Below are 27281 nucleotides of genomic sequence, written 5' to 3' on the forward strand. Positions count from 1 at the left end.
AGGTTATCGTAGTCAAAGGAGCTCTCATCTGAGAAGCTTCTTCAGTTCTGAAGAATCTTCTCAGATGAGAGGTGAAACGTCTTCAAGCAACTCAAAGAAGTCCAGACGCTTTTCTTTGCAAGCTCCTTTGACTACGATGACCTGGATGACTGAGAACCTTCACAGACACATGTCAAGTGCATTTATACACTCTGAATATAAACAATACTATGCTACCCAAAAGCACAATGTACATTTGTAGATGACACTATATATTTCTTTATTCTTTTTTTATTCCACTGGTTCTAAAGTTGTTCTGGCCTAGAGTGCTTTTGATGTGTTATGTTATGTGTTATGTTAAACTCTGCTGAGTGTTAAAAATACTCAGGACCCTTGTTGGATGATAGACTCACTTTTAAAATCCAAGAGGAACACCCTACAAGAAACTTTTCATCAGATTTTCATATAGAAACAAATCTTGTTTCTCATTCACAAGTTGTAAGATCTTGTCTGTGCTTGATTATGAGATATTGTTAGTGGATTACCTGCTTTAGATTTATCCAAAACAACCTAATTGTTGGGTGTGGTGTTCTGTGTGAATAACAGAGTGTGAATGACAAGGACTTACCTGCCACATAGTCACCTATTCCAACTGTTGTCAGAGTAATGACGACAAAATAGGTTGACTCCAGAGCTGTCCAGCCCTCAATGTGCTTGAAAATCACAGCTGGGATGGTGACAAACAAGATGCAGCCAGCCAGGATAAAGAGCAGCGTGGATGCCACACGGATTTTAGTCTGACTGATTTGGTTTTGTTTATTCTGAGAGGTAAAAGCAGGAGAGGAGAGGGAGAAAGAGAGACATACACATTCTATCAGGAGTATAAGTTATTAAACCAGTCTCATTTTCAGCAGGGCTCTAAGTGTGACTGTGATCTGACAGAGGATTTTGTTCCTCATCTCTTCCCACCTTAGATTAAGATGCTTCTCGGACGATCACCTCAGCGTGGGAAAAGGCAATCTCGATGAAAGGGGTGATGCTACTTTTGTGGCAGCATCACCCCTGCTCATCGAGATTCCTCGTTCACCTTTTGGTTTCCCGTGCATAGTCCGTGAATAGTCATAGTCTTCCCGTGCATTTGTGTGGCTTATATTCTTCACTTCTGCCAGTCAGCCATCTCCCATTCAAGTCCTCCAATGACTGCGTCTCAGGAAACTTCCTAACTTACCTCTCAACATATTTCTGTCCATCTTTGAACTTTGTCAAAAACCTTAAATTGTTTCATGGACAGATATATCCTGCATTTGAGTCTGCCCGTTTTTGTGAATCTATTCTAATTGGAATAAATTAAAGTATCTTAATAAGAATAAGTTGAAATGATTTTGTAAACCGCCAAACCAACACATTATTGCATAAAACAACAAGGTTTCAACTTTTTTAGTTTAGACAATTTATGTGTTAGGGTCTTGGTCTGTTACCCAGTTATTTTAATTGAGTTTTGTGGGATTTCTGGTCTAGTTTTCTTTATGTAAACCTGCGATTCTTGGTTTTCTTTGGATTATATTAATGTATATTTTTCTCTTACTGTATCAATTCTGTTCTTGTTCCCTAGTTTTGTATATTATATTTTCCCTTAGTGTTCCATCCTTTTATGTCAAGTCTTCATCAAGGATTTCCCGTTGTTTGGTTATTTCGTGTTTTATTTATGTTTTCAGTTTTAATTTTGCTAGTATTGTTTTCCCTCATGAGTTTAAGCTGTGTTCCCAGGTGCGGCGGAGGTGTGGTCCCGGGCGCGGCTGCAGGGGAGGAGTGGTGCAGTGAGCTCAACTGGGCGGTGCTGGAGACGCAGGTGAGAACAGCTGATGGCGTTTGGACTGATGATGGTTTCCTTCCCCTTTTATAGTGAGACGGGAGAGGAGCGGAGGCAGAGCTGGAAATCAGCTGAGACCGGAGCTGTCAGACTGTGGACGGTCATAACAAATGAAAACTAGAAATAAACGTGGCATCTGGCGACAAACAACTGTGCGTGTGTGTACGTGTGTGAAGTGCATTTCACACCAGGTGTCACCACTCTGCCTTAACCACCCTTTTGTGTATTTATAGTTGCAGTCTTCCCTTTTATCTTTGTCTGATCAGCTGTTGTTTATCCTTATTTTTACTGTGTTCCTGCTCCCGGCTTTGTACCTGTTCTCATCCCTTCTTATTCTGCAGTGTAGATTATTATTAGTTCCTGGTTTTCAGTGTTTGACTTAACGTTACTTTTTTGGATTCAACTACTAATCTGATAATAAACAGCTCACTTTAAATTTACCTGTGACTGACTCACACGCCTGCTTTGGGTACATGCATCTCTGGAGAATTACAACCCTTAAAAATACACAGCAGCTGTGTATTTAAACTGAACATAAATAAGTAGCATTTGAACAAATTCTACCCAGTGTGTTTCATTTTCATATATATATATATATATATATATATATATATATATATATATATATATATATACACACATTTCAGTTTTTTATGTTAAACCAAGGACCCCACATGAAAAACATCTTACTGACGGCCATTTCATTTTAAAAGGCAATAAGTTACATAACACAACAGGACCACTGTGACTCACCCGAAACATTTTCTCCACTTTGGCAATGCTTTTGACAAATATGGTACCTAGCTGGTCCCCAACACCTGCGAGGAGGAATCCAAACAGCGGGATCCCAAATATTGCATACAGAATGCAGAAAATCTTCCCTCCCTCTGTGCTTGGAGCAATGTTACCATATCCTAGAGCGAAAAATGGAGATAGAGGGGGCTATATAGATCTACAATATGCAGGAAAAAAGCAGTTAAGCAGTTAGAAAAGAAGTTAGTGAGACATTCTACTTTGTATGTAAAGTTCATAGCAGGCATTGGGGTGGTTTACTAAAGACTGTTTAAACCCCTAGATCCTCCAGTCTACTGTACGTGTGAATACATGAATCCAGCTTATAGTGTAACACTCGGTAAGTTGGATGAAGTGGGAGAGTCTTCCCGGGGGAGAGAGCAGTGATTAGAGCAGACAACAAAGGACATGTAGATGAAGGGAAGAGAGGTGATGAGAAAGTGTTGTGTAGATATGGTGTTAAGGAGAGAAATGCAGATGGCAGTGGATTTTGTGAAAATGATGGAAATGACTGTGGTCAACACATACTTTGAAAAGAGTGAGTGACAAGCAGTGACATACAAGATGGAGGTAGCTGTAAACACGCACACTACATCTAATGCAGAAGGTACAATTTGGAAGTGATAAGAGACTGCAACGTGGTGTCAGGGAAGAGTTGCCAGAAGACTGGGAAAGTACAGCTGTAGGGCTTAAGGAAACTACTAGCATGGTGTTTGATGTATCCACTGACAGAGGAACGTGGACAAGGAGACCTGGTAGTGCAATGAAGAAATTCAGGAGTGTATTCAAAGAAAATGTGAGACAGTCAGATGAAGTACACAAAAGCACTGGGAGGCAAGGTGTACAGGAAAAGAGGTGGCAGTGGCAAAGGAAATGCATTATAGTGAGCTGTATGTTAAGGTGGACACTAAGTGTGAAGGACTACTTTGAAGAACTGATGAATGAAAAAAATAAGAGCACAGAAGACAAACGGAGGAAAGTTATTGAATCAGAAGTGAAGGGGTAAGTTTAGTATGGAGTTAACTTAACGGTGAGGCATCTATGAGGAGAATGAAGAGTGAGTTCGACCAGATAATGGACTGAGAGGATACCTGAGGAATGGAGCAGCATGTGATTGTATTGTATTGAGCTAGGTTAAGAAGACAGGTGACGATCAGTGAGCAGTAGTATGACTTCATGCTGAGAAAGAGCACTACTACCAAGGAGGCTGTGTAGCAGGCAGCAGTAGGACCCAAATACAGGACTTGAAAACACCAGGGTTAAACAACAGGTGGTTTTATTAAACTAAAACAAAGTACAAAACAAGGAAATCCAACCTTCAACTCCACAGGGCAACAAACGGAGATTCAGACAGCATACACACCAGGTAATTAGGGTGATTGGGAACATAGCTGATTGGTATCCGACTAACAAGACAGGGGAAGCAAAACTGAATATGACACAAATGAGACGGGATACTATCAAAATAAAAGAGGATGGAACCACACCCACAAACTGAGTCCAAGACTGAAACACGTGAACTTGACACAGATACTGGAGCTAAACAAACATGCACATATGACTGACCGGGGAGACAAAAGCATAGCAAAACACGGAGACTACACAGACTACAACATGAAAAGACACAGAGAGGAGACTAGGAACAGACTTAATTGCCCCTTGGGGATAAATAAAGTCTCTCTGACTCTGACTGCCTGGATACGAAAGTGAGCTGTAATAAAACAAGAGCCAGGAACTAGAAATAATAAACTCAAGACCTACTAATACAAAGATTGAACTTAAATTCAAAGAAGTGAATCAAAAGTCATGAATAAACCCAAAATGCTGTGCTGAAGACAAAGGACCATACCAACTAAATATGCAATGTGTGCTTTGAGATTGTTGATGAAGAAGTACAGAGAAGGTCAGAAGGAGCCAAAGTGTGTATTTGTGGATCTAAAGAAAGCATATGATAGGTTGCCAAGAGAGAAACTGCATTAGGAAGTCTGGAGTGGTAAAGAAGTATTTGAGAATGGTGCAAGACATGTATGAGGACAGAGAGACAGTGGTGAGTTGTTTACTACAGATAGGGTCAAGGTGGAAGTGGGATTACATCAGAGATCAGCTCTGGGCTCTTTCTTGTTTGCATTAGCGACTAACAGACTGACAGATAAGGTCAGTGTGATCTCTAATGAGAGTAGGAAGCAGGTGGATGAGAGCACGAATAGATGGAGGAATGAAATTTTGTAGAAGCAAGACAGAAGATATGTGTGTGAAAGAGAGGGAAACTGGTGAAAAGGTGAACGAGATGGTAGTGAGGCCTGCTATAGTGCGATTTGGCGACTAGCACTGACAAAAAGACAGGAGACCGAGCAGGAAATGGAGCTGAAGATGGTGAGGTTTTCATCGGGAGTCACCAGAATGGATGAAGAAGATTAGAAATGAGTACATCAGAGGGACGACTCAGGTTGAGTGTTTGGAAGATAATGTTAGAAAGAAAGCCTGAGATGGTTTAAGCGTGTGAGGGCAGGGATAGTGAATATACACTACCAGTCAAAAGTTTGGGCACACCTTCTCATTTAATCATTTAATGGTTTTCTTTTTTTACTACTTTCTACATTGTAGATACTGAAGACATCAAACATATATAGCAAGATATATGGAATTATGTAGCAAAGAAAGAAATGATAAATGCGCCAGATGGCCTGGCCTCTACAGTCACCTGACCTAAACTCATCGAGATGGTTTGGGATGAGATGGACAGCAGAGTGAAGGCAAAAGGACCAACATGTGCTCAGCATCTCTGGGAACTCCTTCAAGACTGTTGGAAAACCATTTCAGGTGACGACCTCATGAAGCTCATCGAGACAATGCCAAGAGTGTGCAAGGCAGTAATCAAAGCAAAGGGTTGCTATTTTGAAGAATGTAAAATATAAAACATGTTTTTTTTTTTTTTTTTTTTTGCACCAGGGGGTTTTACCCTTATTCGTTTTTGTTTTTGCTGATGTTTTCCAGGAGGCGGTGTATTATTTTGTTTCTCCTGGGTTTTATTTATTTTATTTATTTATTTATTTATGTAATTTTTTTTTTTTTTTTTTTTTTTTTTTTTTTTTTTGTTTGTTAGTGTGTTGTTTGTTTGCTTGTCTTAGTTTGTTTGTTTGTTTAGAAATGGACAGAGAACTGACAGTATGATTATTGCAGTTGTATATTTATTTATTAATGTTTCTGTCCATCCAAAAATATTAATAAAAAAAAAAAAAAAAAAAAAAAAAAAAAATATAAAACATGTTTTGAGTTGAGTTATTTCACACTATTTTGTTTACTACATAATTCCATATGTGTTCATTCATAGTTTTCATGCCTTTCTTGACTGACTGGCATTTGTATCCAGGAATGAAAATGCTGATTTTGTATGGAATTTATCCTTATATGTGGTGGGTTACACGTACACTGCATCCAACTTCCTTAAGTGGAGAGTTATTTCTGTTTACTTTTTTATGTAAAGAGTCAAAAACCTCTATATTGCCCATGGCTTCCATATGCTTACATGCAGTTATACAGGCACAGTACTGAAGAATCTATTGAAGGATAAACTCTGGTGTATATTCAGAGGTTAAAGGTAATACAATGAACTATGCATTCCCTACATTGGACCATATTAAAATGTTCAGTATGTTCAGTTCAGTCTTTCCAAATTTTTATTACCTATAGTGGTGATGACAGTTCCAGCAAAAAAGAAGGCACTACCCAGATCCCAGTGGCTTGAGTTGTAGGAGGTATCACCAACAGGATTCACTCCAGCATTCACAGCCTCCACAGAGTGCTGAGAAGATAAGATAAGGAGAGAGAGAGAATCATGAAAAATGCTGACTGTGCTGTGGTGTTGATTCAGCTAAGTCTTCATATTTTAGTTCACTCTGAGGAGACAGGTTACACACAAGTGGCAACAAGAACGACAAGGCAAGACCTAAAAAGGGAATTGTTTTGTAGATTGTGGCACTTCACCAGTCCCTCACCCAGAGCAAACACCAACAGGCCTAAGGTCAGGGACTCAAAGTGCTACCTGCAGCCTTGCACCCCTGTTGTACCACCAATTCAATTCAATTCAATTCTATTCTATTTATATAGTGCTTAATCTAAACAGTTGCCTCAAGGGACTGTAAGTAAGGCTACTACAATAATATAATAATAATAATAATAATAATAATAATAATAATAATACATTTTATTTAAATAGCGCCTTTCAAAGCACCCAAGGACACTGTACAACAGATAAAAACTGGAAATATACACAATGATAAAAATAGAAGATAAAAGTTAAAAACATACAGAAATTTAAGAATAGGCAATTTTAAACAGATGAGTTTTGAGGGTGGACTTAAAAAGAGAGAATGAACTAATATTTCTGAGGTCCGGGGGTAGGGAATTCCAAAGTCGAGGGGCAGAGCAGCTAAAGGCCCTCCCTCCCATTGTGATCAGACGAGCAGAGGGAACAGAGAGAGAAAGAGAAGATGAAGATCTGAGGCAGCGGGATGGGAGCTTCATCTGTAATAAGTCAGAGAGGTACGGTGGAGAGAGAGAATGAATAGCCTTGAACGTATACAGAATTATTTTAAAATGGATGCGAAATTTGACCGGGAGCCAGTGAAGTTGCTTCAGGATTGGGGAGATGTGGTGGGTAGAAGAAGTCCTAGTAATAATACGGGCAGCAGAGTTCTGGACACGTTGGAGCTTGTTGATAGATTTTTGTGTAAGGCCAAATAATAATGAGTTGCAGTAGTCAATTCTAGAGATAACAAGATTATGGATGAGAATGGCAGTGGCGTGAGGTGTGAGGAAGGGGCGGAGGCGATTAATGTTACGGAGTTGGAAATATGCTGCACGTGTAATATTATTGATATGTGAGTTAAAGGATAATGTGCTATCGAGAATGACACCCAAGCTTTTCACAGAGGGAGAGATAGGGACCAGCGAGTTATTGATGGTGAGAGAGAAATTGTTAATTCTGGATAGCAGTCGTTTAGTGCCAACCAGAAGAAGTTCCGATTTATTGCTGTTGAGTTTAAGAAAGTTGGAGGAGAACCAAGAATTAAGTTCAGCTAGACAGAGGATGAGGGAGGGTGGAGGAAGAGTAGAGTCAGGTTTGGTAGAGAGATAGAGCTGGGTGTCATCGGCGTAGCAGTGGAACTGAATATTATATTTACGAAAAATATGTCCAAGTGGAAGAAGGTAGATGATGAAAAGAAGGGGCCCGAGCCCTGGGGCACCCCAGTGGATAAAGGAGAAAGCTGAGAAGTGAAGGATTTTAATTGAATGAACTGAGTGCGGTCAGATAGGTATGATTTAAACCAGGCTAGTGGAGTGTGAGAGAGACCAATAGAAGCTAATCTGCTAAGGAGAATGGGATGAGAGATGGTGTCAAAAGCTGCACTCAGATCAAGAAGGATAAGGATGGAGAGGAGACCAGAATCAGCTGCTATAAGAAGGTCGTTTGTTATTTTTATAAGAGCAGTTTCAGTGCTATGTAGAGGACGAAAGCCAGACTGGAACTGTTCATAAAGGTTATTATCAGTTAGGTGAAGATGGACTTGTGAAGCAACTATTTTTTCAAGGATTTTTGAGAGAAATGGTAGATTGGAGATAGGACGAAAATTATTAAATATACAATACAACGCAATAATAGAAAACAGGGAAAACCCCAATAATCAGATTACCCCTTATGAGCAAGCACTTTGGCCACAGTGGGAAGGAAAAAGAATCCTTTTTAACAGAAAATAACCTCCAACAGAGCCAGGCTCAGGGAGTGGCAGCCATCTGCCGCGACCATTTCAAGGTTCAAGGTTCAAGGTTCTTTATTTGTCACATGCATAGTTATACAAGTATAACACACAGTGAAATGTAGCCTGACACGCTCCTCGACATGTGCAAAAATTGGGGGGGGGGGGGGGGGGGGGGTGTAGAGGAAGAACATTATGTATATATATATAGTATATACACTGGGTGAATGTGCAGTAGTAGCAGCAAGCAGGTGAATTCTGTACATTAATATGAATAGACATCTGACTATTTTACAGGATAGACAATATAAACATATTTAAAATTAAAGGAATTGAAATGTACATTGTGCCTTGGTTTAGTGTCTGGAAGAGTCCTGTCTCAGTCAATTATAGATGATGTGAGAGGGCGGGTGTGTGTGTTTAGGGCACGGATGGCTTGGGGATAGAAGCTCCTCTTGAGTCTCTCTGTCCTTGCCCGGAAGATGCGGAACCTTCTACCAGATTGCAGAAGTTGGAACAGTTTGTTGCCAGGATGGGACGGGTCCTTCAGTATCTGCGCTGCTCTAGTCCGGCATCTCCTGGTGTAGGTGTCCTGAAGCGGGGGGAGAGCAATCCTGCAGCAGTGTTCTGCTGTACGGATCACTCTCTGGAGAGCTTTTTGGTCCTTCACACAGCTGTTCCCGAACCACGATGTCATGTTCTGTGTGAGGATGCTCTCCACAGCGCCTGTATAGAAAATCCTGAGGATCTTTGGAGAGACCCTGAACTTCCTCAGTTGTCGTAGGTGGTACAGGCGCTGCCTAGCCTTTTTGGTCTGGACCTGAATGTGGGCAGCCCATGTCAGGTCTGAGGAGATGTGGACACCAAGATACTTGAAGGACTGCACCCTCTCCACTGGAGCTCCATTGATGATAATGGGCTTGTAGTCTCTGTGCTGACCCCTTCTGAAGTCCACCACCAGCTCCTTGGTCTTGCTGACGTTCAGCTGGAGGTGGTTGTCCTGGCACCATGATGCCAGATTCTTCACTTCATCCATGTAGGCCGCCTCATCGTTGTTGGAGATGGCACCCAACACCACTGTGTCGTCAGCAAACTTCACAATGGTGATGGAGCCATGGGTGGCCACACAGTCTGAAGTGTAGAGGGAGTAGAGCAGTGGCGAGAGGACACATCCCTGAGGTGCTCCTGTGTTGATGGTGATGCTGTTGGAGAAGCACCTGCCCACCCTCACCACCTGAGTTCTGCCAGTGAGGAAGTCCAACACCCATGCACACAGACGGCTGTTAAGTCCCAGATCCCTCAGCTTTGTGAACAGTCTGCAGGGCACTATTGTGTTAAACGCTGAACTGTAATCAACAAACAGCATTCGCACATAGTTACCCTGTTTCTTGTCCACGTGGCTGAGAGTGGTGTGTAGGACGTGGGCGATGGCATCCTCTGTGGATCTGTTGGATCTGTAGGCGAACTGCAGTGGATCTGTGGTGTCTGGGATGGAGGAGGAGATGATGTTCTTCAGCAGCCTCTCAAACACCTTCATTACTACCGAGGTCAGTGCAACTGGCCGGTAATCCTTCAGGGATGAGGGTTTGCTGTTCTTGGGCACAGGGATGATGGTGGATCTTTTGAAGCATGTGGGGACCACAGACTTCGCCAGGGACTCGTTGAAGATGTAAGTGAACACACCTGCTAGCTGGTCAGCACAGCAGCGCAGCAGACGGCCGGTGATGCCGTCTGGCCCCGCCGCTTTCCTTGTGTTCACTCTCCTCAGTGCCGCTCGGACGTCATGCTCCGCGATGCTGGTCACCGGTCTCTCGCTGATGACGTCACTGTCCTCGGTAGTCAGGCGGTAGATAGCATTAGCCGCCTGGCTAACCTCGAAACGGGCGTAGAACCGATTCAGCTCGTTGGTGAATGCAGAGTCGGCGTTGATCGGCGCAGTGTCCCTGGCTTTGTAGTCCGTAATGGTGCGTAGTCCGTGCCACATACTCCGTGCGTCGCCCTGGTGGAAGCGGGACTCCACACGTTCCCGGTACCGGCGTTTGGCATCTCTCACCGCGCGCCGCACGCCGTATGAGGCCGCTTTGTAGGCGCTCATATCGCCAGTGGCGAGACCCGCGTTGTAGGAGGCGGTCCTGGCGTTTACTGCAGTGCGGATCGATCTGTCCATCCACGGTTTCTGGTTTGGGAATGTGGTGACTCTCGCAGTGGGGATAATCTCCTCCGCTAGCATATTGACGAAGCATACTGCTACTTCCGTAAACTCGTTGATGTCGACTGCGCATGCTCTGAACATGTCCCAGTCTACGTCGTTGAGTGCGTCCTGTAGCGTAGCTTCTGATTGGGCAGTCCACCGTTTTACTTCCCTCTTGGTCACGTCTTCCCTCCGTATGCTTTGTTTATACTGGGGAATGAGGAAGATGGCGTTGTGGTCAGACTTCCCAAAAGCCGGGTGTGAGACAGCTTTGTAGCCCTGCTTGTATGGCGTGTAGCAGTGATCCAAAATCCGATCCCCTCTCGTTGGACACGAGACAGGTAAAAGTTTGGCATGACTTGTCTGAGGTTCGCTTTGTTAAAGTCTCCTGCTACAATGAGGGCTGCGCCCGGGTCCTTGTTTTGAAGCGAGCTCAGCACATCATGTAATTCGGACAAAGCCATACCTGTGTCCGCTTGGGGTGGGATGTAGACCGCCGTGGCGATGACTGAGGTGAACTCACGGGGCAGATAGAAAGGGCGGCACTTAATGCTCAGGAACTCCAGATGTGGCGAGCAGCCGCTGGAGAGAGTAGAAATGCTCCTGGCATCACACCACTTTCTGTTTATCATGAAACACACTTTGGGGGTAAGGGGAGGAAGACAGGACAAAGACATGCTGAGGAAGAGAACCAGAGATTAATTATACCTTTTAAAATGCAGAGTGAAAAAAGGTGAGTGATGAAGACACAGTCTGTACATCATGGGAATGCCCCAGCAGCCTAGACGTATTGCAGTGTAAGTAAGGGAGGATTCAGGGTCACCTGATGCAGCCCAAACTGGTTTGTGAAAAAGGAAAGTTTCAAGGCTATTCTTAAAAGTAGAGAGGCTGTCTGCCTCCTGAATTCCAAAGGGGGAACTGGTTCCATAGAAGAGGGGCCTTGAAACTAAAGACAGTGCCTCCCATACTACTTTTAAATACCCTAGAAACCACAAGTAAGCCTCTAGTCTTAAAGGGACATGCTCTAACGGGGTGATACAGTAGTATGAGGTCTTTAAGTTAACATGACATAACTGATTATTTAAAACCTTGCATGTGATGTGAAAGATTTTAAATTAGATTGTGGATTTAACAGGGATCAAAGGAAGAGAAGCCAGGATAGGAGAAATATGCTCTCTCTTTCTAGTCCTTTTTCAGCATCATTCGGAGACAGGGTATTTCTAATTTTAGAGATATTGCGCAAATGGAAGAAAGCAGTCCTATTTTTTTAATATGTGCATTGAAGGACATATCCTGGTCTAAAAAACAACTCCAATATTCCTCACAATGTTACTGGTAGTTAAGGTAATGCCATCCAGAGTAAGAATCTGGTTAAATGGACTGATTCTTTTATAGCACTTTTCTACTCTCCTGGAGCACTCAAAGCACTTTATACAACATGTCACATTCACCCATTCACACAAGCACTTTCTTCTATGCTTTCTAAGTGATTTCTACCTAACATTCACACACATTCATATTCCGATGGATGCATCAGAGAGCAATTTGGGGTTAGTATCTTGCCCAAGGATATTTGGCATGCACACTGGGGGAGCCATGGATTAAACCACCAACTTTCCGATCAGCAGATGACCTGCTCTGTCTCCTGAGCTACAGTCACCCCAATGGTAGCCAACCCAATAACCTCAGTTTTTTTTCTTATGTCTTTGATATATTCCTCATTTGTAACCTTCACTCTGAAACCTGACTGTAGCTCTTCAAATAACCCACTCCTCTGCAGATGATCTGTTAGCTGTTTTGCATCTACTCTTTCAAGAATGTTTGAGATGAAAGGAAGGTTGGAGATTGGCCAACAATTAGCTAAGACAGCTGGCTTCAGTGATGGCTTTTTAAGTATCAGTGTTTGTATTATTGTAGGGTCTTGAGGCAACTGTTGTTATGAATTGAATTGAAATTAACTTTTTCTACCACCTTGAAGGCCTGTGGTACCTAACCGATAAATAGAGATAGGTTGATCATATTTAAAATTGAAGCATTAATTAATGGTAGTTCTTCTAAAAGACATGTTGATGGTTTGGAGGAGGTATACGGCATATCTATCTTTAATATTATCATCACAATCTTCTAATAATTCACTGTAATACTGGTTTTTACAGTGTCACAAAATATTAGTTAACTTATATTTCCAAGTTCTTTTGTTCAGCAATTTATAAGTTCTCTATATAATCCATGACATTATTATGTGATATTTGTTTTCTACTAAATTATTTTATTGGGCAATTTTTAATCATGCAATAATTTAAATACTTAAAAAAATGTATTGGCATCTTTTTCATTCCATTACCTGTTCAATTCTAACCCATTTACAAGTTTGATCCTTATCTTGAAAATCTTTCTTTGCCATAACTCCCATAATAAACTATAAATACTGGAAGGTGGTCGGTGATGTTCTCTTGATTCCTGGTAAATATATAATCAATCACTGTTGAATAATGAGAAGTATAATAACTGGGTTTGATGATTTTGGGATATATACTGAGGCTGTATATGGTGTTGATTCATCTTTCAGTTTGTGCTTATTTCAGGTAAATATTGATATCACTATGTCAGAGGCTGGGTCTGTGACCAAGCGTTTTCAGTTTGTTTTGATCTATTTTGTGGTATTTTGAAGATGATAAGATTTAGGATTATTATTAGTTTGCCTCAAGTTTTAGTCTAGGCTGTTTCACCCAGGCCTTCTGTGTTAGTCGTCATGTATTTCTTGTGTGCGTGTTTCATGTGTCTTCATCTCTACATCACTCCATGTTTCCTGTTTTATTTTGAAAGTTTTGTGTTTCTTCGTTCAGTGTGTTTAGTTTTACGCTTCCTCTGTGACGTCGTTATGTTCATTTGTGTCAGCTGTTTCCCCGTGTGTTTCCACTTCCCCTGATCACCTCCTGTGTGTATTTAGTCTGTGTATTTTCATTCATTCTTTGTCAGGTTGTTTGTCTCCCTCGATGTCACAAATGTTCTTTTTCGTGGTCGTCACAGTCTAGTTTTTCCCAGTTTAGGTTTTAGTTTTCGCCATTGTTCATTTTTGCCTTTTTTATTTTCATGTTTTCAACCCAAATAAATGGCTCGCTCTTTGTTTAAATTTAGTTCAGTCTTCTCTCGTGTTCTGACCTCCTTTGTCCTCCTCTCTCACACTACAGATAATACCACAGATAAACATTATTTTTAGGTTGTTTTTTTACACCACTACTGACATTTCTTCCACCACACTTATAAAATTACCATCAATAAAGACAGCAACATCACATTCAGTTGTGTTTTCTCTGCTCTTGGAAATAATTTCATAAGTTGCTTCACCCAAGTCCATACCTGTCTCACTTTGCTTTATTGAAAGGGTGTAAGACCTGACCGAGGCAATGTTTGATCTTGTGAAAGTTGGTATACAAGCTTCTGCTGTTAAAGTGAATTATTGAAAAATGTATCTTCTGTCCTAACAGTACTTCAGAGCCCATATACTCCTTCCTTTTTCTCCTCAGTACATCCATAAAAGCCTAATTTATGAATATTTTAGATCCTTTGAGAAACTTTGCCAATTGGAGAATGGCCGTTCTGTTCTTGTACCACAGTTCTTCCATCTTGATCTCCCGCTAAAGTTATATACCTTTTTCAAGAGGATTTTCATCACTTTCTTCTCTGTTTCCACCTAGGTCTCTCTGTCAAATACCAGGTTTTTAAGTTTAGATTGTGCTTCCAAATATTCAGTTTTGTCAGTGCACCCAGCAGAATGTCACACGCTTTTAAATTGTTTGTAATGAGTTGTTGCGTTCAGTGTGTTTAGCCCTTTCAGCTTTTATGGACATCCTTTTTTGTGAACTAGAGGTTTGTTTTAATGTCTTACACCTCAATTCTAGAGTTTTGAATGCTTCTTGTGGTTCAGGAAGTGTTGAAAAACATTTATTTTTGCTTTTGCAGCAGTTTATTTACTTAAGTAACATTCAAATAGTCCTTCTCCGATTTGACCTCCATTATTAGCATTTTACAGCTGTTTGCCATAGCTTACCAAATTTTGTGGCTCTGTTTGAACACACAAGAACAGCTCGTGACACCTTCTTTGGCACATTCATGCCCAGGATGACTGTATGTAAACGTCTTACTACAGCTTCATGTTCTCCTTTTGAATGATAGATTGATAGATAGATAAAATAAATACAACACAAAACAAAATATATCAAGTACATACAAGCTCATGAAGGTATAAACAAATGTTTTGTCTGAAAAAAAAAAATAGGTCGAATTTTAACATTTTCCCTACAATCATGTAGCTATAGATATGTACATAACAATAATAATGGAAAACAGTGGTATCTCAAGGGATTCCAAGTGTTCCAAGTCCCATCAGCATCTTGGAGGGGGTGCAGAGAGAGGTTTAGGCCCCTCAGACGGAGTTCCCCGTCTCGCTTGGGAATCAACAAATGGCGAGAGAAGAACCCAGCTTGGTGGTCCCCAGTCTCGAAAGGTAAGCAACATAGCATTTCCACAACACTGCTCTTATTGTTCATCTTGGTGTGAATAGGAGTTATAAACTGTAAATTCAAAGAGTGAAAATTCGCGAAGCGAGAACAAGTTAGGCTCCCTTAGCAGGCCAGAGACGCTCTTGCTTGCTGAGCTAATGCCTTGGCTAAAAGGACCCGGCTAGCTGGACTGGGGAGGCCATAGCAAGGATGGGTTAGGTGTGTGAGCCCACAAGAATGAAAATAACTATGTAAAGCTGTAGTTGAACTGACAACCTTCAGCTTTCAACAGACTGAAGTGGAGGAACTAACCCACTAAGCCAAACAGCAACACACAATAAAAGTCAAGCTTGCATGTCACACATGAGCCAGTGGTAAGTGTGAGCCTGAGGCCAAAAGCCAAATCAGTCCTCAAATGATATTCAAATGTGGGAGGCATGACATGAAAAAAGAGCCCCTTTTCTCTCTGTCATATCTGTGAAAGAAGCACTGCGCCATATAGTATAAATTACCTTGCTGCTGCAGAGTTAAAGAAAGTGTACTGTTGCGAAATCAATTTTACCCCTGTTCTTTTATTCGTCGAGGCATCCAGAGACGGCACCGGACCTCAGTAGTTATTTCACAAAACCTTTATTCATCTTTATTCATCTTCATTTAAGCATGCACTTCTAGAAGGGAAGACGAGGCCGGTGTGTCCTTCTGCAAAATCTTCACTCCTTCGTCTGTGAAACACAGTTTTGTAGGGGCGACCCTATCATTTCTCCCATGAAAACGCGACGTCCAGATGTACAGAATCAACTTTTTTGGGAAAGGCGTCATCAGTGTGTCTAGTACAGTGGTTCTTAACCTTGTTGTTGTTGTGCGCTGCGCTGTTTCGCAGACTTTTTTTGTGCAATTTTGCTTTTTTTAAAAAAAAAAAACACAAAACAAAACAAAAAAACAACGCATTGTGTTCTGTGTCCTGATTGGCTGTCCAGTACAGAATGCATTCAGCTTGTCAAATTAACATACATCTTCGATCGCTAGCAGTGTGACTCTGAAGTGCTGTACTGTATGCTTGTAAGTTTTCTCCCCAACAAAACAACATCGACAAAACGTTTTGCACCGTCAAAGGCACCTGCGGTAGCACACAAAAGGCAGAGGAAGATGCTAACCATCGCACAAAAAGTTGGACTTCTGGACATGCTAAAGGAAGGTAGAAGTTACCGTATTTTCAGATTATAAGGCGCATTAAGCGAAACAAAACAGTCGGATATGTCAAACTTTACTCAACTCATTCTTCTTGCTTCTGTACCATTGATTCATTAATGTTGAAATCGCAGCTCCTCTATTTCCATGTTCTGGACCTGAAAACAGGGTTTGATCTTTGCTTTCATTCTATAATACTGGACTTATTTTTCTATGAAGGTGTGAACTTTGAGAGTGTTTAAACAAGACAGAAAAGTGTGAAAATGTTCACCTATCGAAGTTAATTTTTAGAACGTAACTCCCGCAATAAACGAGGGACCACTGTACCTCAAAGAAACCCAGTCAAACACATTTGTGTGTTTCAAATTAAATGCTACATTCAGTATATGGCTAGATCAGTACAGTCTCTTTGCCTGGGGCAAAGCAACACCTTTTAGGAAACTGAAAAAAAGAATCAATTGCCCTGTTTTTTTCTGTTACATAACACTGTACTTTCTTCTCTCTGTGTGCATCTCCAAGTTTGTTTGCAGAGGTGCTGGGAGAGGACAAGGAAAGGGAGCTCATGTCAAGTGTCACAGTCAGCGCTGCGCTACCCTGCAAGTGTCTGTCCTGGCAGATGGAGTCTCAGTGTAATGAGTCACACTCAGGGTGTGACAGATAGCTGTTTGGCTGGCTGAAGGGCAAATACACAAGGACACACTGAAATTCTTACTGTCAGGACTAGAAAGGTTTGGTTTACAAAACCCGTGCTGGCAAATGGTATGGGGACTGTAATTAATTTCAGATCACTATAATAGTTCATTGCACTACTGAGCACTCAGAATAAAATAAGTAGAAAAGTTACAGATTCCCATGACTGAGAATTGTTTGTGCAGACTTAGTGAAAGGAATGTGGGAGTAACTAGAGCGAGGTCGGGAGATGATAAACACGGCATTCACAGACAGATTTAGGTGCAAGAAACTGGGTAACAGGTCAGGGAAAAGTGTGTGTGTGTTCATCCCTAGATGAAGCTGCAACTGAGGGAGGAGAAGAGTGCAACCTGTTCGCCAATAACGGGGGCTAAAGTCTAACCTATGTCTCCGTCAATGGTTTTTGACAAATCTGATAGATGCAAATTCTCTTTTATAAATATGCATACCACTAAGTTATGAGCATTTCTCTTCCGGTAGTTGGCTACAGCAAACTGCTGCAGATTGTGGTTTTTGGACTTGGCAGCGCTTCCTCTTACACAGCTGAGCCACATTTGGCTTGAGGGACGAAGCAACCGAGATGCTTAGTATGGCTTTAAGAAGCTTATCTGTAAGTTTGGACCTGAACTTTGACTTAAGCTCATTGTGGAGAAGAGTTTTTCACACAGATTGGTGGTGCCAAAAATGCACATGCTCCGCTTGAACATCCTGTAAAGCTCAGGAGAGGTGGGGGGCATTTCTGACAAATTGTCCTAGCTTGTCTGTGTGATGTCAACAAGAAAAGCTAAGTCCATTAGCCATTCAGGATCACTTAGTACAGAAACAGCCATCCCATTCTTCTCCATAAAGGCTTTCACTTCTGCTCTCAACTCAAAAAACCTCTTTAAGACCTTCCCGCTGCTAAGCCAACGTACCTTGGTGAAGTAGAGCATATGCCCATATGCTGACTCTATTTCCTTGAAAAAGGCACAAAACTACCGGTGCTTTAAGCCCCTGGATCTGATATGGTTGATGCATTTCACAACATTGGACATCACACTGTCAAACTTCAGGCATTTGCTGCAAAGGGCCTGCTGATGGATAATGCAGTGCAGAGCAATGGCTTCGTCCACATCCTCCTCCTCCTCCTGAAATTGTCTGTGCTCATCACCAACCTTTCTCTTCACGGCAGGGTTTGAAAAAAACATGACTGTGGCTGGGTGACAAAAAATGTATTTGCACTGTGTGACAGGATATATTTTTTCTCTACTCGGTGACAGTTCATGAGCCTGACCTACGGTAGCACACACGTGTTAAAAAATATAAACCACCTAGTGCAACGACTCATGCAGGTGCCTGTGAGAAAAACCCCTCGCGTGGGCCACACTAATATCAAACTTTGATTTCAGGTAAGGGGCCGCTAAATATCGTTCTTGGGGCCAGAATTGAAACACATTTCAGGAAGATAGCCCCAACTGATAAACATGCTCACTGAATACCTCAGTCAGCAGAAACCCAACAAAGAGGAGCAAGTGGAGGAACCATCATGGAAGGACAGGCCCCTGCATGTTACGTACCACCGGCAGATAGAGGAAGTGGCTGACATCCAGAAATCCTACCAGTGGCTGGACAAAGTTGGACTGAAAGACAGCGCAGAAGCACGAATCATGGCAGCACCATGGCAACAAGCTCTGAGCACAAGATCCATAGAGGCTGGGGTCCTCTATGGATCTTACGCCCCCTAGAGTGGTGGAGAATGACCGAGCTAAGATCCTGTGGGGTTTCCCATTACAGCCAGACAAAATGGTGATGGCTAACCAACTGGACATAATAATGGTGGACAAGGCGAGGAAGACGGCCATAGTGCTAGATGTAGTGATACCGATTGACAGCAACATCAGGAAGAAGGAACGCAAGAAGCCGGAAAAGTACCAAGGGCTCATAGAAGAACTGGAGAAGAAGTGGAGGCTGAAGGTAAAAGCGGTCCCAGTGGTAATGTACACTGACTCCAAAAGTTAGGCAAGTGGCTCCAGCAGATCCCAGCAACAACATCTGTGATCTCTGTCCAAAAGATCGCAGTTGTAGGAACAGCTAAGATACTGCGTAGGTCCCTCAAGCCAGGGAGTTTGTTTTATATATATATATATATATATATATATATATATATATATATATATATATAAATAAAAAGAATACATCTGGAGGATAAGGACCAAGCCTAATCTGTCACAACCACATGAAAAAACTTACTGCAAGGAAGAAAAAAAAAAAATACAGGCAACAGCAACACCCGGTGGAGTGACAGCAATACCTTATCAGTATTTTATGGCTGAGTGGGTAAAAAAGAAAAGAAAAACAAAATCCAGATTCTCCTGAATTCATACGATAGTCCCAAGAAATTAAAGTATACATGATAATATCTAGCAATGACAGACATAAGTTTTAATGAAAGAACATACATAAGATGAGACAATGGATAATGAAATATTTTTCAACAGACGAATTGAGGTGAAGACCGTGATCAGCACTGGTCCATTATGGTGAAGAGAAAGCTGAATGTAAAAGTGAAATGTTTAGTGCTCCTAACTTGGAAGAGGTGGCTGGGGAGAGGGAGGCCTTGGCTTTTCTGTTAGGTTGCTGCCAGGTGACTGCATATAAGGCAGCCAGGCTATAATTTTGTTTTTAAAATATTGATAAATCATGGATTTTTCTTTGAAACATTTGTAGGCCTCACTAAGAAACACAAATGAGGCCCAGTTTTTTTAAAGTAACTATGTAACCAGGAAAATTACATTCTTGAAACTAAAAACCTCTTTTAGAAGTCCTAGACTATCTACAAAAAACAAGTATCAACAAATAAATTTTTTTTTAAAGGTCTCTGGTAATTGATTATTTTTTTCCTTCTTTTTCTTTCTGCCACCTCTCTCACTTTATTTTGCTAACCTCTTCCTTTGAATACTTTCCAGTAATTCTTCGTCGCACCTCCAAGTCTTTGTCACCTTTCCTCTGTCCAAAGGATACACCAAACACTAGTTTCCTCAGCACTTCAGATGTGCTTTCCTTACCACCCAGATTCTGTCTTAACTCCTCCCTGAAATCTAAGCAACACTGTTTCTTCTTTAACTTCCTCCACTTAATCCACGCCTCTGTCTTCACTCACTCACATCCAACAGACTACTTTCTAAAGCTGCCTAGCTACATCCCCCCTGATACCAACGTGCAGTCTCCTATCTTTTCAGAATAAAACCAACACTCAGAGGACGGTGCAGACACAAGCTGGAGCAGGAGGAGTGGCACCTGTTAATCTAATTCTCTGTAAATCTGTTTGCTCTAATATGGATCCAGGATGGCAGGGATGGTGCTTGCTGTGGAGGAAATACAGTTTACAGGGTCACTGGCTATCCTTTAATAGTCAGTGATATATATATCGTTTATATATTTTTCCACATACAGAGGGGATTATTTTTACTGAACAGCTAATCTTTCTATCTTTAATTCTGAGTTTATGGTTAGGCTTTGCTGCGCTGGCTTCATTGGTCAACCACTGCTTCTTAATGAGGAATATGTTTTCCAGATAACAAAAATCTTGTTTTCTAGGTTCACTGTTCAATTTAGAGCCTAAGCAATGTTTTACAGATGGCTGTAGACACTGACTGACCTCCTCAGTACCTACTGACAAATATTTGATTAAAAAAGTTCATAGATTCATTACGCCATAAGATCTGTTGGGATGTCTCCAATGGTTTAGTGGATAACACATTATCTTAATGTCACTGCTTAAATCCCAGCTAGAGACACAATTCCCCATTAAGCCTGCATCAGGAAGGGAGCAGCAGCGAAAAGTTGTTTTTATGCTTGAATAGGTCAGTTATAAGTGGCTTAAAAAAAAACACCTCTGAAAATAGTCACATAAAAATGTAATTTCTACCTTTTATTCTTTTTTCCAGCATGCGTGAGTTTTTTAATACATTTCAGAGCTCATCAAAACACAACTGTTAGAGTTGTCAGAGAGTTGTCTTCCAACCACTAACAGGAAGGTTAGTGGTTGAATCCCTGGCTCCTAAAGTCTCCATTTTGAAGTTGTGGTGTGACCAGGCCTAAGCCATCTGAAAGTCTGCTTTTTAAGTATGAGATAAGAAGGAAGGAATTCTCTTCTACAAAGTGGCGAGATCTGATCTTTTTGCCTACCGCTTACTTTCCCTTAACAACATAAATAACCACTTTAGGTTTTACTTTTATCCAATCACAGTTTTTTTTTCTCAAGGATTGGTGGTTTTACTATGCAGCTTTTGTGTTTCGTGTTTTGTGTTAGGCTGTGAAACCAAGCTGGCAACAATCCACAACAGCTTTCCAGATTTAGCTGCAGCAGCTGTGCTCTACAATATCCTGTCCATTATCATACAGGGTTTCACTTTTGCTGAGGTCAATAAGTGTCCAGACCAAACAACTGGCTGTTACTATAATGCTTTATTAGCTGTGAGCTTTTGGCTGTGAAAAGCCCTGGTGTTAGCAAAGTTGAAAGTGTTGGGTCACAACTCAAATTAAGATCTGCTTGTGAGATCTGGCTTTCAAGCCTTGTTTCATTTCCCCTTAAATCATCTGTCAAGGTCTGCCCTACATGAGTTTCCAGGGAGATCATCTTTGCATTTTGAACTGTGGATTGTGAAAGTTTCTCACCTAAAATGCCAAAAAAGAAGAAAATTAGAAAAAAAAGGGCTCAGAAGCCCAGCAGGCTTTTTTCTTTACTACCACAATTCTCCAAAATCCTAGAAAACCTGTTTAATAAACAATTAGACAAATTCTTAGATAAATATAAATTACTGTCTGACAGTCGATATGGATTCAGATCGAAAAGATCAACATCACTGACATTAATTCAGTCAGTCAATCAAGGAGATTACAAATGCTATTGATCAGAAACAATATGCAGCCAGATTATTTCTACAGGTTGTACTGCAGTGGGTTAAAAATTATTGAAGTGACAGGAAACAATTTGTGAAGAATATTCCTCATCATGCTTGGACTATACTAGGTCCAAAGTTATTTATTATTTATATAAATGCTATTTTTAAGGTATCTGATATATTAGTATTATTTGCAGACAACACAAATATTTTTGTTCTAAAGGAGCTGCTGGATACAACAACAAACTCACTAAATTTAAGTAAAACTAAAATTGTCTCATTTGGGAATTCCCAAAGAAACTCACAACTGCAGATTCATGTAGATGATGTGGAAATTGAAAGAGTTCTTGAACACAAGTTTCTTGGTGTGATAATAGATGATAAAATAAGCTCTAATATATATCATATACACAACAAAGTATCAAGAAATATTTCAATTTTGAGTAAAGTAAAACTCATTCTGGACCACAGATCACTCCACATTCTCTATTGTTCACTGATTTCACTCTATTTGCATTACTATGCAGAGATTTGGGGCAATACTTATAAATGTTCCCTATCATCAATCTTCATATTGGAAAAAAGGGCCATGAGGATAATCCATAAAACTGGCTACAGAGATCAAACAAATCCACTATTCTTTAAATCAAAAATACAAAAATTCCCAGATCTGGTTCGCTTCCTCAATGCGCAAATTATGTATAAAGCAATAAAACAACCTACTTCCTGACAATATTCTAAAATTGTTTTTTAAACAGGAACGGGAATACAATATGAGGGGGGAATTAAATTTAAAACATCCCTGTATCCGTACAACACTAAAATCTTTTTGCATCTCTGTGTGTGGAGTGAAGCTGTGGAACAGACTAAGTGAAGAAAGGAATCAACATCCCAGCATGACTCAGTTTAAAAGCGGTTCAAAAATATGGTTTTTGCAAAGTACAGGGAGGAGGTGGGGGTCTAAAGGGGGGGTTCTCACCCACTATTTTCACAACAGTGATGTGTATACGTGTGTGTGGGTGCACAAGTATGTTTATATGAGTATATATGTCTGCAAATTGTATCTCTTTTGACAGGTTACTGGGGTTATATAGGTATATATATTTAAAATAAATAAATAAATAATACATGTAACATGTAATTTAATGGTAATAAAGAATTTCTGATGGACAGGGCATAAACAGGAAGAAAAAGTGCAGACTAATAATTACTAAATAGTGGAAAGGAGGTAAGTGGGGGTAAATAAGCTTATGCTTCTTCCTACTCCTTTTTGAACATGTAAGTTATTAATAATTAGTATTATTTTGTTTTCCTTTCCTTTTGTTTTGCTTTGTTTGTCTATTTTTTCTCTGTTGCTGAACTGTTTTAACATTGTCAAAATAAAGATTCAATTCAATACAATACAATAGAGGCTGGGGTCTACCACACCAGGCAAGACCCCTGGAGCATAGATGCCGCTGAGACAATCCAGCACATAACAGCAGGGTGCAAGGCAGGCGAGGCATACATGGAATACAATAATCAAATGTCTGGGATAGTATACAGAAACATCTGTGCTGAGTATGGCCCGGAAGTGGCCCTAGGGTGATTGAGAATCTCTCCCGTCACTCTGTGTCAATTTTTTTTGTGTCTGTGTTCATGGGCAGGACTCCACAAAGGTCCCTGCTTTTGAATGAACACACCTGCTCTGATCACCCACCTGTCCCCTCAAACCCAAACCCCAGGAACTGCCAGTGGCCTTGGCAGATAGGAATCTGGAAGTAGGCATCCTTCAGGTCAGTGGTGGCAAACCAACCGCTGGCACTGATGGCCTGCCTCACCCCAGGGACCGTAAGAATTTTGCATCTTGGATCTCAGGGTTCACAACCTCTGAACATGTCCCTTGACATCTCCTGAGGAACACGGCGGCTGTTTCGAGCATGCTGCAAAAATTGGGGTGCCCCTGGGCCAAACATGAGTGTGGGTCGACAGGCAGCCTCATCAGCCTCACCAGCTGGGACTGAGATAACCAAAGATGGAACTGCACTACCCAGAAAGAGCCCAAGGACCTGCCTTTGGTGACCACCTGCTTTTCATCATCTTCCAGAGGCATACAGATGTTGCATCCCACACTTTTTTGACACATTCGAGCTGCCATGGTTGCACAGGGTGAAGGCAGCTGTCACCCAAACAGGAAGACAACACACAAACTGAGTTTCTCCTGTTTCACTGTTTGTCTTGGTGTGAATAGGATGCTTAATGTTATGTGTTGTAATTTGGGAAGCCAGAGACTGAAAATTGCAATGCATTAGCAGGCCTGAGAAGCTCTTGGTCCCAGAGCTAAGGCTTTAGCCACACTTTTGAGCCTTGGACTATCATGGGGTGGGGTGTTTAAATGCATCTGTGGCTCAGGAGGTGGGAGGGATCATTTTACTAATTGTTCAACTATCCTTGGCCAAGATATTGAACCCTGGTTTGCCCTCAAGGCATTCATGAATTTGTGCGAATGTGTGAATGTTAGGTTGCAAGTGCTTAGGCATAGAAAAAGCACTTGTCTAGATTTGTGTGTAAAAGAATGAATAAGAAAGCATTTTCAGTGCTCAGTAGAAAGGTGCTATATAAAAACCACTCTGTTATATTTGACAATGCTGTTGCTCCCAACTCGCAACCTAATGGTATGTATGGTGTCAGCCTAACCTGACTTGGTCTTAGTGCATTTAACTTTTGAAGTTGCAAGTCAGAATTTCTGAGTTCCCAGATAGAAATTTCAATTCGAGTGCCCGAACAGTCTGAGTTTCAACACAGATTTTGCAGCAGCGCATGTAAACAGTAGCAAAACTGTAAAACCTGTAATCTATAAAACCACTGTTATGTATTTGTGACTGGTTAAATAAGCCAAGGACAGAGTCCTGACAAGGATCTATCCATGAATGTGCAGTGTTATTACATTTTTAAAAAGAAGAAAAAAGAAGGAAAAGCTGCTACTGAGTCATGAATGTCTGCACCTTAGAGCAATACTTACTCTTGCTCTTTTTCCTCTCCTCCTCCTCCTCTCCCTTAGCTTCCCTGCTTAGCCTCTTGTGTCCTTGTCTAGTCTCGTGTGTTTTGTATTACTTTTCCCTGGAACATTCTCTCACAGTCTGTTCTCTAAAACCTAAAAGAGGAATTATGGATTGGATCAACTGGTACCTAAATGCAATTGACACCCCTTTCTCAACGAGAAGTTTGGGCTTGGGTGAGCCTGAGTGCTGAAGATATCGACCTATTCGGAACCATGGTAACAGGGTTCTTGCTGATCGGAGCTGGCTTGACCCTGACTTATCGAAGAATTAAGGAAGCAGAACCGGCTGTTCAAACCCCCACAAGGCTGCCCGCTGGGATTGAAACGATGGGAAGAGGCGTGAGTTTCTCCAAATGGGCTCATTGAGCGCAGCACGGATAAGATCTTGGAAAGGCTACGGCTGCTGTGAATACTCAGAATAAGATCTCTGACTGCAGACTGGATTACATCTCGGAAGGGCTGGCTCGGAATAACATCTCTGGGCGCAAATTGGATGACATCTCGGGGAGGCACACTTATTTTTTTTCTCCTTATCTTTCCTCATGTGGTGCATTTTCCATTGTTATACCTCTCTGACCTGTCTTCCCCATATGATGTTTTGTGTAATGTATGTATGGTCGGAGGGTAAGATGGCGCCGCCATTGCGTGCAATAGGTCGGCAGCCTTATGAAATTTCCCCTTGTGGGACTAATAAAGGTATATCAAATCAAATCAAATCAAATCAAATAAACAGCCTTTCTTTCCTTCCTTTTCCAACCTTACTACTTTGTTACTTTTACTTTTGTTAATGGCCTTTCATGTTGTCAGTCAAAACATGGATGAAATGAGATTATCAATTTTGCATTGACCTCTCTCATATTTCTACTGAGAAAAAAAATATTTTGCAATGATTATTTTTTATCATTTTAGAACCACTCCCAAATATGATATTAAACCTAAAAGATTATGCTTTACACAAAGATGACTAGTTAGTAACATATAAACAGAGGTCTATGTTTTTCAGATTTACTAAGAAATACTCCAACTTTACCACTTTTTAATTTTTTTGTAATGATCTTATGTACTATTATTTGCCATTCTTTTCTGAATAACATCCAAAAGCCAGTACACTCAAATTTCAACAAATTTATTGAATTAACCATAGTCAGCAGGCTTTCCTTCCAAACACATACATGCCCAGTCATATTCTTTCAATAAAGTACATCATTAAGGAAATTCTTCAAGGATATCTGGAAACATTGAGCAATCTCCGCATTTGTACCAGACTATTCATTGTGGTCTGTATCCACACCAGGGTGCCTGACAGAGTATGTGCTCGAATGGCGTCAGATCAATGTGACGCTTAGGTTTCAGTTGACCTGAGTCCCCACTGGGAAAACCAGTCAAAGACTGAGGAAAGGCAAATCTATCAAACAGCAGCTGCTCTTACCTTGATGATAGCCTCCAAGTCTTCTGCGGACACACAGGGGTGTTTTAGCAGGAAAGCTGCCTTCTCTGCTGTGATGGTGATCTTCTGGTTATTTTCAAAGGGTTGCTCAAGCGCTTGGAACACCAAACCCCCCGCCACCAGGTAGGTCACCACCACTACAAACACAGCTAGCACAGTTTTCAGCTTCATCATGGTGAAGGGAGCTGAGCCATCGGCCACCGCCTCCATGCTGGCCACCATGCTCGGCGGACGGGAGGAGGCGGAGAGCCTTGGCAGAACGCAGCCCATTGGGTTCTGCATAGTGGCCACACTGGCATGTACTAGGCTGGACTGAAGCATGCCTGGCTGCACCTTCTTTGGTGAAACCAGGTTGGTCTGGACTTCCACTGAAACAAAGGGGAAATGAAAAATAGAATGATGTGATATTTGCATGATTGAAGTGATGTTTTCCACTGACAAGTGCTCTGATAGAAAACAGGTGATCAGCAGGAATAAGCATAAGAAAGGACAGTTTGTTTGATTTTAAAACATATGCTAATAATTTTGCAGATGAAGAAAAGCAGAAAGACCAAACAAAGTCCTCAGGGTACTCAGTGGTGGTAGTTAACAGTGATGCAATGGGAATTCACTGAAGTACAATTTGTTAGTCTATATGCTTATGAAGTGCTTATAAAAATACTTTTTACATGTTACTTGAAACCAAAGAAAAAATATTTGATCATCATGGATTTATCTTTGTTATCGTTATTTGTCAGTATGTTGGTGGGCTGGAGCCTATCCCAGCTACCACAGGGCGAGAGGCAGGGTATACACGGGACTGGTCGCCAGTCTGTTCGCATTCACATCTATGGCTAATTTAGAATTACCAGGTAACCCCACTAACTGCATGTCTTTGGACTGTGGGAGCAATATGATGTTTGGAAGACTAAATAAAACAAGCACTAAGGTGCTGAGGTTACTT

The 27281-nt window shown here is 41.2% G+C and overlaps 1 protein-coding gene across 1 annotated transcript in view; it reads right to left on the reverse strand.

Annotated features, from left to right (window-relative positions):
• kcnk10a (potassium channel, subfamily K, member 10a) overlaps positions 1 to 27281 on the reverse strand; it is a 30913-nt gene that overhangs the window by 2212 nt on the left and 1420 nt on the right. The window contains exons 2-5 of the mRNA XM_085372314.1: positions 26321 to 26706; positions 6326 to 6443; positions 2603 to 2763; positions 608 to 800 (exon numbers count right to left, since the gene is read on the reverse strand). Coding sequence (XP_085228440.1) covers positions 608 to 800; positions 2603 to 2763; positions 6326 to 6443; positions 26321 to 26706 — 858 coding nt within the window. The remainder of the gene's footprint in view (positions 1 to 607; positions 801 to 2602; positions 2764 to 6325; positions 6444 to 26320; positions 26707 to 27281) is intronic.

The sequence above is a fragment of the Diplotaxodon limnothrissa genome, linkage group LG15 (assembly GCF_057381915.1).
Source record: "Diplotaxodon limnothrissa isolate DT_005_m linkage group LG15, D_limnothrissa_male_GT1.1, whole genome shotgun sequence".
NCBI lineage: Eukaryota > Metazoa > Chordata > Actinopteri > Cichliformes > Cichlidae > Diplotaxodon > Diplotaxodon limnothrissa.